At 35.1% G+C, this 17136-nt stretch overlaps 3 protein-coding genes and 1 long non-coding RNA gene across 13 annotated transcripts; 2 read left to right on the top strand and 2 right to left on the bottom strand.

The window, feature by feature from the left end:
* Window positions 1–397: 397 nt before the first annotated feature.
* LOC107938960 (uncharacterized) lies at window positions 398–3254 on the bottom strand. Of its 10 annotated transcripts, none has more exons than XR_001695015.2 (5): window positions 2087–2810; window positions 1165–1537; window positions 995–1052; window positions 828–922; window positions 398–724 (listed from the first exon to the last, which is right to left on the bottom strand). XR_001695015.2 is itself a non-coding variant. In XM_016872238.2 (2 exons), the coding sequence occupies exons 1-2, from the start codon at window positions 2559–2561 to the stop codon at window positions 1458–1460; spliced, it is 555 nt and encodes a 184-aa protein (XP_016727727.1). In that variant the 5' UTR covers window positions 2562–2810; the 3' UTR covers window positions 1135–1457. The 10 variants fall into 10 exon arrangements, 1 of the variants encoding a protein (XP_016727727.1); XR_005909671.1 differs by having other exon boundaries at window positions 1252–1537; XR_001695011.2 differs by having other exon boundaries at window positions 828–1052.
* A 4044-nt stretch (window positions 3255–7298) lies between these two features.
* Window positions 7299–8533, top strand: LOC121214064 (uncharacterized). Its single transcript, XR_005909670.1, has 2 exons — window positions 7299–7410; window positions 7658–8533. It is a non-coding gene; the product is annotated as an uncharacterized lncRNA (long non-coding RNA).
* A 152-nt stretch (window positions 8534–8685) lies between these two features.
* On the top strand, window positions 8686–11216 carry LOC107938964 (pentatricopeptide repeat-containing protein At2g38420, mitochondrial). Its single transcript, XM_016872243.2, has one exon. It carries the CDS (start codon window positions 9189–9191, stop codon window positions 10629–10631), a length of 1443 nt encoding a protein of 480 aa, XP_016727732.2. The 5' UTR covers window positions 8686–9188; the 3' UTR covers window positions 10632–11216.
* A 2616-nt stretch (window positions 11217–13832) lies between these two features.
* LOC107938937 (senescence associated gene 20) lies at window positions 13833–14879 on the bottom strand. The gene has a single exon (XM_016872205.2). The coding sequence runs from the start codon at window positions 14552–14554 to the stop codon at window positions 14081–14083; it is 474 nt and encodes a 157-aa protein (XP_016727694.2). The 5' UTR covers window positions 14555–14879; the 3' UTR covers window positions 13833–14080.
* Between the last annotated feature and the right edge of the window lie 2257 nt (window positions 14880–17136).

Raw genomic sequence — 17136 nt, 5'->3', positions numbered from 1 at the left:
AATAGGCTTAACTAGAGATAAAGCTTAAGTAGGGTGTTTCTAAGGATGAAATCAGGCAGGCCTTACTTAATAGAGTTGATGGGCTTAATGCTCCACATAAATGGAGCTTTGTTTGGTGAAGCTATGGTTAGACAAGTTTTCCTTTGAGAGATTATAGTTTCCAAGTTGAATGCAATTAATTCTTAAAGTGCCGTGACGTACGTAGTTACAAAGTTCATTGTTAATATGTTTAAAAGAGCGATCATCTCACCAAAATTCAGTCTATTTTGTAGTTAAAAGTTGGATTACTGAGAGTCAAAGAGGTCATATCTATTTGTTATTGATATGGAGGGACTTGGTCGAAGAATTCGATTGGCAGCTCAGAATGAGGTATAGAGAGATTTAATAAATGAAAACGTAAACATAAACTGCTATTTGCTGATGTGATTTTCTGGAGAAGAGTAAACTTTGACATAACCCCCAATCAATAAATTTTGATATTTCAACTCAAAGCCTCTTTTCCTAATAACGGAAATCCAATCCGAGTCAAATTTCGTCCCTTCTCTTACTGTTTCAAACTAGGCTGTGATTATCAGATAAGTTTTGAGTTTTCTTCCTATCTCAACCACAAAATGAAACTGATACCAAAACGTAACCTTCAACACCACATTAACATACGCAAAGATGAGCCATCTCAGTGGAATGCGTGTAATTTGCAGCCTTCCGTTCCGTGAGAAAGAAAACCCTAACAACTCCCACCAAGATTCATATTGGTTACAAGTATCAATTTACCTCAAAATTCAAGGCATTAGGGATAGATAGAATAGGAGTAGAAGCGATGAACATACATGTTCGGCCCTATATTCATCTATGGCCATAAAATGGTCAGTTTATTCTTAGCAAAGCTCAAGTATCAGTGGTTCCATGCTGCGGCATTGGTTAGCTAGGTACCACCACAGTAATCATGGTGAGAGGAAACACAGGTATGATGAATCAACACAATTAGATTGGTTACCTCAGCAAACGCAGAGGTCCGGAACTAGTTGGTGAAGCTCAACTGGAGACTCTCACCACTGCATGCAAAGCCAACAGAAGGTTGGATTCCATAGCCATATATATATATATATATATATATCAAACACCAATGAAGCATAGTAGCAGTAAGAAGACATATTTTATTCATACCATACGGGATACAATTAATAGATCATATACATCCTAGTCTCCGCAGAATTAAGTCAAGACTCATTGGATCATCGGTTAATCTCAAACCTGTCACATCTTCCTTTCCAGCTTCTTCCCATGCTCCTTGCAGCTGATCCATTTTTAAAATTTTGGCCTGGTCTATTTCCCACAATTGCTGGAAATGTCATCCCCACCATGGCATGGTTCGGCAGAGCGTAGGGTTTTATCCAGTTGATGCTCATCAATGAGAAAAATATTCATTCTCATTTTTCCAATGATTGTTCATGAATCTTTTAGTTGCACAGTTTGACAGTGCAGGCCACAGCTTGTGCCCAGAATTTAAGCCTTGCTTTAACATCTTCTGGATGGTCACCTGTAATGCATACACAAGGTTAAAACTCGTTCCCTAAGCGAAGTCGACCATCTATACATGGTTTTGCACAGGCTAGATGCATCCAACTTGCGAGTACTACTGTTCTATGAAAAACAAATTGCACAATGTTCCTGCTTTTTTTTTCCCCTTTTCTGTGAAAAGATTTGTAAACTTTGAGCAGATGGCAAAATATTAGTTTCTTGGATTTCTCAGCATCAATGCAAATCAACCTTGATTATTGTGTTTGTGTAAGAAACCAAGTATTTATTTGAATAAAGGAACCCCAAGTGTGGGCTTCCAATTCCTGAATCTAAACTAAGCCGAATGAATCGATTTGAATCAGTTTTTCAATTCTTTTTGGCTCAATCCTAATTTCATCTAGCAAAGAAAAGCATGTCATGTATGATATAACACTACAACAAGTGGGAAAGAAAAGCAAGAAACCAAAGCTTATCATCACTCAAAGTCCTTGTAAAAACGAGCACAACAAGATCTGATGGCAAATAGAAAAATAAAACAAAGAAAGATGGTAAAAAGAGAAAGACTGACCAGGACTAGAGATCTTCCAATTGGCGACGGGTTCGGGGGCAGCGGTGGTGTCTGGAGATGCATGGTGCTGGTGGTCATCCAAGTACTTCTGAGACATAGAGTAACATAGCTCAAGTGCAGGCAAGGTGTTGCAAAGCTCAGGAATCTCCTCGTAGCTGAAGCCAAACCCCAGATCTAAACACCCCTTTAGTTCGTCTAGATCATCACCGGTCAAGCTCTTTGTCCTCTTCAGTTCATCCTCCTCATCAACCGCCTCCACGTACCCCTCCAGCAACACCTGATTTTTCTTCTTGTTCTTCTTGGTGGTGCTAATCTTATCTTGGCTGTTAATATTATTATTCTCGTCTTCTTGATCTATCTTTATCAGATCTAGACGTTTTAGATCCAATTCGAAGCTATCTGCCTCTTTCTGGGATTCGTAGATTGAGTTTCTGGTGGCAACCCAAGATTCTGTTTGGGAAGAAAATCCTACCATCTCGTTCTAGTTCTGCTTTCCTGCTTTTCCCTGTAATAAATTTAAAGACTTGTAGTTCGATACACGATCCTAAGGCAGGCTTATAAAGCTGTGCTGTCCGCGTCCAAGATTTGTGCTCCTCTTTTTCACTTTTTTATTATTACTGCGATTATCTATATAAAAAGAATCGGAAAGACAATCATTGTAGTAATTAACAAAATAATTATATATGTATGTATGTATGCATGCATGCATCTTCCATGGATGTGGGTGGTGGTTATGATGATGATGGTAAGTAATTTATTGCTCAATTTCTTTTATTACTTTTTAAGCTACGTGTCTTATTTTATTTCTAGAATTTTGAAAATTTATATTATAACTCAAATAATAATAATTAAAATTTGCAAGCTATACGTTTAAGATTTTTTTGCTTATTTGTTTTTTTATATTTTTTAAAATTTAAAATTTTAATCATAATTAAAGTTAATTAACTTTTTGGATATCAAATAAAAATAATAAGTTGATATTATATTATACATGATAATATTTTCACACAATAATCTAAAAAATATAAAAAATTAAAAATGAACTCTTAATTTCAACCTCCTAAAATAGTATCAATTTGATAATAAAATAACCGAATCTAATTGAATAAATTGAATAAATACTATTAAATAAGGTCTAAAATTAAAATTAAAAAAAAAAAACTTAGTCATTAACAAAGTTAGATGGACAGAGGTATCAAAAGGCAAAAGGGATTAGGTTACGTGTGTGGTGTGTGGTGAGTGGTGACAGCTGTAGCAGAGCGGTAGATGGTGGAGGTGGACCGCAATAGAAAGTAGATAGAGAGAGAGGTGGGGGATGGGACCTACCACGTGTATTCATCATGTTCTTATTCATACTCCTTGTTGGTATTCGGACGGACCCCATCACCCTTTTGTCCACTTTTGACTTTTCGTTCATTCCCATAAATTTGTCTGTCTTTTTGTTCCTGCGTGTCCCCTTTTATTTATATAATAAATGAAATATATATGGTCCCATCTCTCATCTCGGGGAAGCAGGCCTAATAAATTAGGTTACCATCTCCAGGGCCAGGCCCAACACACCCGGTCCCAATAAAAACTTGAATTTTGTTGATCAAAGACACAATCATCTTGTCTTGTGACTGAAAATCCAGTTCCACGCATTGCTTCACCAAAATCTTTACAGTCCACAACAACAGTGTGATGTCAATTATTTGTTTATGGCTGTCTAATTTGTACTTTATTAGTAGCTATTATTGCATGGTATACTAGTACTCGTTTAAATATTGTGAAAGAAGCAAAATTAATTTAAGGCACCGGGCAGCTGCATGGGCTTTGCTAATATTCTCTTACAATTTTAAATTGGCTTATAAAAAGTATTATTACTTGGCTTTCTCCCAAACCATAGAGGAAAATTACACAGCCACCTCCCGATAATCCATGATTTCTTTAATCGCATTGATAGGCGTGGACTTTTTTGTCTTTAGCAAAATATTCTTTTGATAATTGAATAACTTGTGTGTCATGCAAAATATGATTCATCATATCTTATTTGTTTTGTTGAAACCTATTGGGTCCCAACTCATCCTTATCCACGTAGACATGGGCATACCATGCCATGTTATGAAGTGAGAAAGCATTCATGTTGATGCATGGCACTGGCATCTATATACTATAGACGCCATGTGGATGCAGGAAGCTGTTACTTAAGGACAATTACAGGCCAACAACCCACGTGGCTTCTCTCTCTCACTCAATAATTTCTTACCAGCTGTCTACCTGCGCCGAATATTATATATATAATATATATTTGATCAGAGCCTAATATTTATATAAACACACGTAAAAAAATCAATTAAAACGTAAACAATAAAATTTTGTATTATTTAGCTACCAACTCAAAAGAGTAAATGGTCCAAACTTTATGGTGCAAATTTGATAACCTATTTCTCCTCGGATTTGTAATGTTGTTAATGTCTAGGTGTAATTGAGAAAAGACTCGCCATTTTTGTATCTTAAACATTGTTAGACGTAGCACATTTACAATGATTTTATGCTCGAAAATTAGAAAGTATGGATTGAAATCAAACTTTTAATTCATACCAGAAGATATGGCCTTCAAGAGAGTCTAACCACTAAAAAAATCTCTACTGGTGGGTCGATTATTGAAGTGGTTTAACTCTTATATATTGCATGATTTGCTTAGGTTATTTGTGACTTATTCAATTAAGAATTGTTTTATTGTGTGCAAATATTGTAAGTAAATTGAATTGAGTTCTAAGCGAGTTATCTAATTTAAAGTATACTTGATGTGTGGGTAGAATTTAAGTCGCACATGTACTTGACTATAGTAATGTAGGAAGTTTCCAAATGTGTGAACAATTTATCCCTAATTTTCTCCTACGAACAATCTTTTAGTATCAAAATATTTTTTTATTATTTAAAAAGAACAAATCATCTCTATTTATTTTTACCTTATATGTCGTGTAGGGGAGTGGCATGATTGTTTTGGTAAATGTAGGGTGCTTTTCTAATAATTTCCCAACAATAGTATGATTAGATACAATTATATATGGTGTTGGAGGTTAGAGAGAGTGAGGAGAGTATTGGTAATGAAGCAAAAATTCGAGAGTTTAGAATTTGGACGTATAAAAGTTGATATATGGAAAAATGTGGGCTAGATTGGGCAGATAAGTATGACTGATTGAAAATTTCCATTTTTTTAGACTTGGATTTCATTTTTCGCAATACAATAGAGTTGGTAGCATTAAAAATAATTAATTCAAAGTGTGGTTTAAAAATTTATATTCTTTTCCATTATTATTTTTATCTGTAATTAAATTAATTTCTTCCAAAATGAAAGTAGAAAGTCAACAACTTCAGCCACCTCATGCTTTTGGCTATGAATAGCAGCATTTAATTTGATTTAATGAATGTGATTATGACTTTGTTTTCTCATTCCTTCAATCTTGATGCACAGTAATGAAGGATGCATGCAATTGCAAATCTCTCATATCCAATTAATTTATTTACGTCTCTTTCTTTCGTTCCAATTTTATATCTCACAAGCAATTTCAAAATCATCAAAACCCATCACCATCTCCATCTCCATCTCAAATCTCAATCCATTTTCCTTGTAACCTACGTTAGATATGTTCACACATTAATATTATCATCACACCAATCTTCCATAAGCATGTGATTGTTAAATAAGGATATTTCTCAAAAGATTAGTCTTAAACAATTTTGATGGATGGTAATGGTACACGTTCACTTAAGTTTTGTTTGGATGTATTTAAGGGTGATTGCTCGATTAAATCAAGTCGAATCAAATGAAAAAATTTCGAGTTGATGAGTACGATTTATCCTAATTTGATTCAAATTGTTTTTGAATCGAATCGAAATAAAATTCTAGTCAAGTCAAATCGAATAAAAATGTTCGAGCTAAATTAAAAAATTAAACATGTCAAATTAAAAATAACTAATTTCTTGAAACTATATATACTTGAAAACTTTTTTAAAGCAAAATAAATAAAAAAAAACGACAAACTTGAATCATTAATTAATTTTTTTAGGTCCCCAAAATTATTATTTTAGAATTTTTTAAAAATTTTAACTTTCTTTATATATTATTTAGAATTTTTTAATTATACATTAAAAATATAAAATTTGAAATTTTTATAAATATTTTGAATTTTTCTATAATTTTTGTTAAGAGAGAGACCAATTTGCTCATTTTCAAAATTGACAAGAGCCAAATGTGTATTTACACCAATATGTTATTTGAATTATAAAATTTAACTTGATTCGAACTCAAAACTCAAATTACTTATTCGAGTTGACTTGAAAAAAATTGAATAACTTGAGATTCGAGTTCTGCTCATCCTTAATCACACCCTTAGTTGTTTTCACTTTGTTTTGTTCTTCTGATCTTTTCAACCTTTCTATGAATATGATTTTATTTTTTTTAAATTGTAATTTAATTTCTACTCAGTGAAAATCTCTTAAATGAAGATGAGCAAATTGAATAAGATGATTATGTCGCTATTTCGATACTTATTATCCATTCAATAATTTTCATTTGAATTATTATTTAATAAATATAAACCTTTCATTTAAATTTGATGTTTAAATAATATTCCTATATATTTTAAAATTTATTCAAAATTTTAATTAAATATTATACATTAGAAAATTAATTTTTACAAATATAATATAATTTTATGTATTATAATTATTTTTAATAATAAAGTATTGTAGGAAAAATTTATTATTGAAAATAATATCTTAATAAATGTCAATAAGAAGTAGATATGTAGATAAAAATACAATGATAAATTTATCTTATTTTCCACTTTCCATCTTTTATCTATGTTATTTGATTTTTTTTAATTACTTATATTTTTATTTAAAAAATATAGATTTAGAGAGTAGGTTGAATATGGATGGGTGTATAATAATAATTTTAAGTCTTTTAATTTAAAGATGTAATGAATTTTATTAGTACCTTAAAATCTTAGTTTTTAAGATAATTCTAATATAAATTATCCCATAATCAAAGTCAAATCGCTTTAGTTATAAGTAATTAAACTTTGATTTGATGATTAGTTTGGAGATATGGTAAACGGAGACGAAGAATTGACAATGACACTATCATTTGTTTTGTAATACTTTTCTCCCTCTATTGTATTATATTAACAATATTGAATAGGAGATTCTAAGTGTTAAAGTTGACGACGACTCTCATGACCATGCATGCAGTCCAATCGGCTTCACCCATATGATAATCGTGCGGCTGCATCTGTCCTACTGACTAACACCTAGACCCACATACACCAATCCATCATGTATGAAATTGCTCCACCGGAACTCTATCATGATATGAATTGTATGAATGATTAATTTTGATTCTGAGAGAACTACTGTTGGTCTGTCCAATCTAAGCAAATTTACGTGCATCATTATTATAATGTTTGCTGATGGGATCCGCATCATGTTCATATCTTAGACTATCCTTTTTCAATTTCTCACTCTCAAAGGAATAAACTTGTTTTAAACAGTCTGCAGTATAACTTTAGTGTTACATATTTTCAGGTAAACAGCTCAAAACTGCTATGCTCTAAATTTGCAATATTGATGCCTTCAATTGCTTTATATATCATTCATCATAAAAGGAATTAAATACACAGATGGCAACATGCAGTTAATGAGGGACGATGTTTAAAAACTAAAAACATTTCCCTTCTTCCCCCAACCCACACAAGCCTTGTGCAACTTTGGACAAGAAGACCTTCACGAGCCTTCTACTTGTGCTATGGCAATTTTGGAATGTGTGGAACATGGAGCTCATCCAAGGTACCTCAAGATGCTCTGATTTGGGCAAGGACTCTCCAAAAAGATTTTAGAGTGCATAACCTCACTCATGGACCTATGCTGCCCATTAGGCCAAGGACTGCCAAGTGGAAGCACCTAGAGATACGAAACTGAAGGTCAATATGGATGCGCGACGGATGGCAGATGAGCGGAAGGCATCTTATGGTGTCGTCGTTGGAGGCATGGAAAAGGACCGTGTTGATCAAATGTAGAGGTTCCTCCATGCTAAAAGCAAGGACTTGACACCATTGAGCTTGGTACCCATATGGATGATGATGATGAGGGTGGAATTGTGGGGCTCCCTTCTCTCATCATCCGAAAGAGTAAATGCCAGGATAGGGTTAGTGTGGAAGGAGACAACCCATACCGTTGTAAGCTCACACTTCTGTTTCCAATGTGCCCATATCGCTCTCTTTCGTGTCTTGTGTTGCCTTAGATGTTTTCACGTACGCAACCCTCCTCCATTTAGCTAGGTGTTCGGGATATTTTATGAGCTACGAGCATGGCTCTTACTTTAAGATTTGGTGTTTCTTTTTTAGCTTCTTGGCTTGTATCCTTCATCATTATTGAATGAAATCCGTCTTTTTAAGTGAGAAATGGTTTTTTTTCCTGATTAAAAATTACATTATATAAAATTGACTTCAAGTAATGCAAAAAAGAATGCATTTCTAATTGGACAGCAAATAGACTTGTCAATGGCTTTGCAGAATGCTGAGGGGTAAGTTTTTCTTAACCCTGATATTGAATTTTTGCATGGAACACATTTATCCAGTGAGGTGGAGGTATTGAGAAGTATTCGTTTAATAGAAATCACAATGTGAATGCTCAACTTTGTAGCGATTGGTGTATACTGAGGCTAGGTGATGAAGCTGTATTGCTTTCACACTATATGGTGTCGGATAGGAATAGGATGCCATTGTTTTGATCGTAGCAGTTTTAACTGCTTCTTGGATAATAAAATTATATCTTATCCAAAAAAAAATTGGACAATACAATATTGGGCCAGTACCATGAATGCGTTTCTGAATAATGAATTTCTGTGCCGAAGCCTCAAATCCACAAAGAAAGGGAAAGAAAAGCCCAGAAGAAAAGGAGCTTTTGGTTTTGCTGGCTATTTCTTTGATTCGAAAACAGCGGCACCCCCTGTCGGCTTCATTGTTTTTCCCGCAACTCTACGATGCATCCTAATCCGTAAATTCAGTTATCTACTCCCCAAAATGAGTTGAAGAATACTACTATTGTGGGAGTGGAGATGGCGAGGAGATCTCCCAACTTTTTCCTAAGGAAGCACCGAAAATGGCCGCTTATTTCCTCTCACAAAACTAAATGGCGCCAAGCTTTCACCCAAAATCAACCCATGGTATCCTTCAAACAACTCGTTGCCCGGCATAACCCTCTTCAACCTGACTTTGTCCCCTCTCTCTTACAGTCTCTTAGCCTCTACAACCTTCACCAATCCCCTCAAGCCTATCATTTTCTCATCAAAACCTTGCTCCATAATAGACAATTCCACCACATTCCTTCCCTGCTCCATCACCTCCAACTCCAACACTTTCAAACACCCGAGTACATTTTTACCCACCTCGTCAAATTCTATGGAAACGCTAATAGAATCCCGGACGCGGTTGATATTTTCTACCGAATACCCCAATTCAGGTGCTTCCCTTCAGCTTATTCTCTCAATGCTTTACTCGCACTTCTTTGTAGAAGTCAACGTGGCCTTAAGCTACTCCCTCAGGTTCTCTTAAACAGTCTGCATATGAACATAAGACTCGAAGAATCTACTTTCCGTCTACTAGTTTGCACTCTTTGTAGAATGAACAAGGTTGCTTATGCTATAGAGATTCTACAACGTATGTTAGACGATGGACTTGGTGTCAATGATAAAGTTTTCTCTTTTGTGCTGTCATCAGTTTCTGCTGAGGGTGATTTGGATGGTGAAGACGTTATTGGTTTTTGGAGGGGATTGCGAAAGCTTGGGTTTTCTCCCGCCATGGGTGACTATGATGGCGTGGTTAGGTTTTTGGTTAAAAAAGGGAGAGGCTTGGATGCTTGGGATGTTCTAAATCAAATGAAATCCGATGGAATAAAGCCCGGTATTATATCTTACACTATGGTCTTAAATGGGGTAACTGCTGAAGGAGATTACATATTGGCAGATGAGCTGTTTGATGAATTGCTTATGTTGGGTTTGGTTCCGAATGTTTATACTTATAAAGCCTATATAGACGCTTTATGCAAGCAAAATAAAGTTGAAGAGGGTATCAAGATGGTAGCCTGTATGGAGGAGTTAGGGTGCAAACCTAATGTTCTCATTTATAATACGTTATTGAGGACAATTTCTAAGGCTGGTGAGATAAGTAGAGCTAGGGAGCTTGTTAAAGAGATGAAATATAAGGGCATTGAAATGAATTGGGTTTCATATACGATAATAATTGATGGTTTGGTAAGTAATGGTGAAATTCTTGAAGCATGTGCCTTGGTGGAGGAAGTGTTGCACAAGTGTATTTTCATCAAGAGTTTGACATTTGATGAGGTAATCTGTGGCCTATGCCAAAGAGGATTAGTCTGCAAGGCACTGGAATTGCTTGGGAAAATGGTTGAAAGGAGTATTTCTCCCGGGGCTAGGGTTTGGGAAGCACTTCTTCTTAGCTCTGAATCCAGACCCAAATTTCATTTGGTAATTCCACTTTGAATAATGCTGCAAGTTAGAGAGGTCTATCAACCTTGTGTTTTCGGAATCAAAGACCATTTCTTAGACCTTTCACTTTTGTTCCTTAAAGAAGGGTGAGAGTGAGAAAGACTTGCAGTACACGCAAAGAGAGACGAGCAAAACAAAATTCTTAGTGGTTCATAGTTGGTTCTGGTACAGATGTATCTTTTGACTTTAAAACAAAGAAACAGAGAAGTAAACAAAAGATTAAGTGGAAGAAAATGGCCCTCTCCCAGACTCCTAGTAGTAAGTTCCATTTCCTTACCAGTAGCTGGGGATTGTAGAACCCTTACCTCATTGAAAAAAGTAATGTTCCTGTCCAGGAAGAGCATACAGCAGATAACAAGTGGAGTATAAATGAACCTAAGGTTTGGACTAAGGAGTTTAGCTTTGCTAATTTCTTTTTTCCTTTCAGGATTAATTCTTCAAGTCTGAACATCTTATGTAATGTATTTTTTTGCAATTGCTTATCTTGGTTTGTTATCTGAAACCAAACATGTATTAGATGGAATATGGCAGCTGTAAAGTAAACACCTGGGTTGATATGTGGCCATTCTCTTTTGACAAGTGATTATAATTTTTACATTTTGTCTGGTTGAGTTAGAAAAAATACCATCTAATCGTGAAAATGAAAAGATGGGAGTGGGTCGGAGAAAACAAGATTCTGGTGAGTTGTGCACCAAACCAAATCTGATGAAGGGGTATTAAGAGAGCAGCAGCAGTAATATTGTATCCATTCATAACTTTCAATATTCTGATTCGCCACCATTTGGGTGATAAAATTGGTTTCAAATGGAAATGCAGTAGAATTATCAGAAGTCCTGGTAGAGTTACCTTCGGAATGGTTCCAAATGCCTGAGGATGGGATCTGCCTCTTCATTTGTGGTAGCTGCTGCAACAATAGCAGAAGTATATTCCATTGTCAGTCCTGCGAAGGAGTATGAAAGTAACTCATAAATCGACATTGAATCAGAGGATCCTATATACTTAATGATAGAGCTAATTATTCCAGCCAACAAAGTAAACCATTAGAGAAAATATTTTCTTTTGTAAAAAGATCTGAACAGAGGAAATTTTAGTATGCACCTGTTTAGAGATGGCTTTTGTATGCCTTTTTGGACGACATTAGTGTCGCTTATCTGTTTGTTCTCTGTTTCTTTTGTGTTTTTGCTTGTAACACCTATAGGCTTTGCTTCGGGAACATTTATATTCATATTAAATCGTCTTTTAAAGTCAATAAATGTATCCAATACACTCGTGCTCGTTCCCAACCCTCTGCAATCATCTATGACCTTGATGCTCCTCGGCTCAAACCTAAATTTAGAATGACTTTGATGCTTCTCGGTCATGACTACAGTAAGTTCAGTGATGCTTTGTCAGCGCAATTCTTATTTTGCCCACAAATATAACTCATGCTTAAATCAATAGTATGCTTCTATTTTACTTAAATAAGATCTTTGAAATACCAATTCACTAAAGACTTTGATATACTCCTAAACAGTATATTATTGCGTAAGCTAATGCAAATTAGCCTGAGTCTCCTCCTTGACATATTGACGATAAAATTGCTTTTTGAATTGCTTTTGGAAATCCTCTAAGTTCCGATCGCAGTCTCACCTCGTTCTCATTTGTGGACGTACGATGTCCATAAGATAGCGACATTAGTAAAATAAACTACAACAATTTATCTTAGTAGCATCATCTTTGATCCCCATCAAACAGAAGTATTATCCCCATTGCACAGAAGTACTGTTCCGTTCCTAGAGAAAATTGTCTACATCTCTTGCGGACCTCATTCACTCTGAACTCTGCATACAACGAGCTCTCTCTGAAGCTCTTAAAATTTTGACATCATGACCTCAGTTTTCTTCTTCAAAGCCACGACCATCCAAGGCAGCATTCTCAGTTTTCTTCTTAAATTTTTTATATCATGACCTCAATTTTTCTTGAGAGCATAATTTTTCTTAGTCAGCTTCTCGGTCTGATCACATTGAGAGTCTCTCTCATTGCATCCCAATTGAAACTAAGAGTCTCCATCACATAATCCCTGAGTTGCTCTCTCATTGACTCTAACTTAGCGGTGTGTCCTTTTATTACCTTGAGTGTTTCCTTCACATCATCCATGAATTCCTCAATATTGGTCACTTGACTTTTCAAAACTAACACAAAATTTCTTGATCTGCTACTTTATCTCCTCCTTTCGTTATCTCAACCGTATCTTCAAATATTCTGATACTTACTAACGGGATTAAAATTTTAGTCTGACACAAATAGACTCTTGAAAAACTATCGTGGAGTCTTTTCCCAAATTAGAGAAGGCTAATACGGTTACTATTGTAGTGTAGTGTAATTTAGTGAAGGAATAATGCAATTACTATGTACAAACACTTGGCGGGAGGAAACAATTGTCAAAATTAACTTTCTTTTTTCATTTCCCATTTTGTACTCTGATGAGCCTCGTAGTCCCCATATCGCTAAATACTAGTAGATCGGTTATCAATGCAATCTATGTACATTTTTCTCTAGTGTAGCTTCCACTTTTATATAGAACCAGCAATCTTTATTGCTGAACTTTGTACTTTTCACCTCTAGTCCCCACAGATATTACAAGTAGCAGCTACGGTCATGGTCTGCATGAGTCTGCTGTTTTAATTTATAACATGCAGGAAGAGGAAATCAACATGTGTTCCAAAAATAAAAGCCTAGAAAGAGATGCTAGAATCGTTTTAGTTATATATCTATCTCTAAGAAGCAACAGTTATCCAGTTTTAGTGTTCTTCATCGTTTTTCTTTTTTCGATAGCATAAAAGATCCCATAATATCCTGATCAACAAATTCCAAATGCCAGGTAAGGGACTATGAATTACCTTAACTTCTTACTGCCCAGGCCCAGGCGAGGGCGGCAGCCTTTGGTCTCTATTTTCATTTTATTTTTCCAGCATGTTTCATACAGACGGCAGCACTTCTTTAAGAAGCACCTTATAATCTGTTTTTTGGTTTCACTTCAAAAGCCCTTTTAGAAGTGTTTTAGACGTCAAAAGAACTTTTTGGAGAGTAAAAAAGTAACTTCAGAAGCTTTTATTTTAATTTTTCTGAAAAAGTTCCATTAAGCAAAAATAAATAACAAAGTGGTGCCTTCTTTTTCAATAATTGAGAGCTTGCTCATATGCAAAACATGGTTACTTTTATTTTCGAAGATGCAATTTCATTCATTATGTAAATCGTTATAATCAAAGGAAAGGGAGCTACAAAGACCCGAATACATTAGAACTAAAACCCAATGAGATACATATCCAACAAAAGCTTGCTTGCATGCAAAACATGGTTACATAATTTACAGTTCACATATATATTATAGATATGCTTAATGCAATTCCATTTTGACCATTTCCATGCAATGTCCCACTCCCAAGCCATGCATAACTAGCTTCCTATATGGCTAGCAAAAGGCCAGGCAATGAGCGGCGTGCCAAGTCCCTAGGCTGGCTCTGCCACAGAGTGTGGTTGTCGCTCCCGATTTCCCAGCGAGGCGGCTTCACATCCCTCACAGTCAGCCATGTATTAAAGTACTCCCTAAATTGGGTAATTAAACCGTCTTTCAATGTCCATACATGTACCCAATACACTTGTGCTCCTTCCCAACCCTCTGCAATCACGCAATCACCAACCACCTCGATGCTCCTTGGCTCGAACCTAAACTCTCTGTGGCTGGACTCCCCGGTGAGCATCCGCATCATATGGTGGCACCGAGGAGGCCCATGGAACCACCATTCCAGGTCAGTTGTTAGAAGTTTGACAACGGTGCTGGTGTCACCATGAGCCAATGCTTTATAAAGTGTATCCACAATTGCCTTATTTTGCATTTCTGGGTTTGAGACCATAGCTTCATTCTTTTTGGATTCCATTATCTGGTTTGCAAATGAAAAACAAAAAAGAGAGTGAGCTGGCAAAGCTCAAATTAGGAATTACAAGAAAGGATATTGTAAAGCTAGCAAGGAATTAGAAATAAATTTTGAGTATGGAATAAGTCCTAAAGTGCAGGCTTTTTATAGCAAAAATGGGTCCCTTGCTACGAATGACATGGCAATCGATCTATCTAAATGATAAAATGACACATTCTTAATAAAGAAATTAATTCACTTCCTGGGAACAAATGATGCAGGGTTCAAATTTTGTAGTTAGTAGCTGTCGTAGATAGCTATAAATCTGCTAAATTCGAACTTTAGTGTATTGAGAGCAGGAAGAAATTAGTTTGTGACCTTGCTTAATTGTTGACGTTCCATTTTAGAATTTAGCCTTAAGACGAGGCTTAAGTTGGTCTTGCATTAGGATTTGGCTGCACCCAATGAAAGACGGCGTCTTTTGGATGCAACCGAGAATATCTCTTATATTCCTTCTGTTTTTCTATGTGTTTTCTTCCTTGATGTTTGGTTTCTTCAGGTAATTACTAAATTTGCAAAAGAAAAAACCTGTCTTGATTGAATATCATATATGTATTTGCCATCTCCTTTATTGGTGTGTTAATTCCTAGAAATATGATGGGTTGGTGACAATTGTTTAATTAATTTGCAAAAGAAAAAACATGTCTTGATTGAATATCATATATGTATTTGGCATCTCCTTTATTGGTGTGTTAATTCCTAGAAATATGATGGACTGGTGACAATTGTTTAATTAACTCTACTAATTACATATCCATCTGCAAAATTGAGTATAAATCCCGACTCCCAACAAGTAATTAGACCGTGATTTTTGGCCAAGCTTTGAAATGAAAATGGGCTGAGAGTAGTTGAGACTTGAGAGCGAGGGAGATGAGATATCCCTTTCAGTCATTATCCTCGTAGTTAAAATAGGCTGAAAAGGCGCCAGGTTGGCGGCAGTCACGCCATCACCTTCAGCTCGCATGCAGTGCATGTACAGTTAATTTTGATGGCTCTTTTCATATATATAATTCACCATTAACAGACAGTTCGTAAATGGCTTTGCTTCGTAATTTAACACCCATTTTCAAGCTGATACGAAAAAAAATTAAGCAGCAGATGAATTGATAGAAAATCAAATTTGAGGGTCTTAAAATGTTGAATTTGTCATCTACACCTTTTAACCAAAGTATCAAAAGTGGCATAAACTAGTGTCAGATTAGACCATACCGACACGAAGCTTCTGCAATAATATTGCATTTTGAACGACCAATGTTGACTGAGATTAGAATGAGATTAGAGATAGACAGTGACAATATGTACGTGGTCATGCATAAATTTATGAGCACCAGTTGGATCCAACCTCCCCCTCGTGTGCAGTATTGAAGTGGGAAGTGGGAAGTGGGAACCTTGGTTGATGAATTAATGGCTATGATTGAATAGCTGTTGTATTATTGGCACCTTCTCTGTCTCAAACAACCAATTGACAATAGTGTAGCAGGTAGGAGATAGATTGTTACTCTTCCAAATCTTTCGTCTCATCCACAAACTAAATCCAGGTTGAGGGACTTCACAAATCTCAGTAGGCGAGGGGTGCCTATCATCTACGGATTTTGCATATTGGTTAGCCTGTAATTGTTTTTCTGGATAGATGATTGTTCACTATTTCGAATTCCCATAAACAGACCAATTGTACCAAATTTTAGGGTTATAAGGGACTTACGGCTAAATGACATCCACAAGTTAGAATAATCTAAGTGTGTATTTGTACACCAACTAAAACCATACCACATTATTATCCATTTTAAATTGAATTAAATTAATTAAGCGATAAATCAAGAAATTGAACTTTTTAGAATTCTTCTATAAAGATACAGTCAACCCTCTCTATAACAGTCACCCGCTATAATAGTCAAGTTTCTAGAACTGATTTTTTATATTTTGTTTTAACCTTCTATAATAGTAATATCTATAGTTATGAAGTATGTTGTTTATTAAATTAGTTCTCTATAACAACATATAGTCTAAAATTTTAAGTGAAATTGTAGTTATTTCATGTAAGCAAGCCTATTAATTATCATTTATTAAATGAAAATAATATTCAATGAGTGGAATTAAAGATATTTCTCTAATTAAATATTCTACTATGAATTTGGAACATCATACATTTATAAATTAATTACTTGAATTTAGTATCTCATGATAAATTAATTAATTAATTGAATTTGTTAAATTTATGAACTTTATAATTACTCATGTGACAGAATGCAAAATAAAATATGCATAAAAGCAATAATGCATGCACCTGTTCCTACTTTCTTTCTTTCTTCTTCTTCTTCTTTTAACATAATTCACACTTTCTTTATTGATATAAATTCACAATATGAATTCTGTTGCAATCTTATAACGATTATCTCTCTATAACAGCATGCTATTATAGGTGTAGAATAGTCACCTCTCTATAATAGGCAAAATTTAGGCAAACAAATGAAGCTGTTATAGAGAGGGTTGACTGTAGCACATACGCCATATTATTTAAGAATTATTATTAATCAAGAGTAATGAAT

Source organism: Gossypium hirsutum, chromosome D01, assembly GCF_007990345.1.
Source record: "Gossypium hirsutum isolate 1008001.06 chromosome D01, Gossypium_hirsutum_v2.1, whole genome shotgun sequence".
NCBI lineage: Eukaryota > Viridiplantae > Streptophyta > Magnoliopsida > Malvales > Malvaceae > Gossypium > Gossypium hirsutum.
Note: the sequence above shows the minus strand (reverse complement) of the source record. Positions and strands in the feature narration are given on the sequence as shown.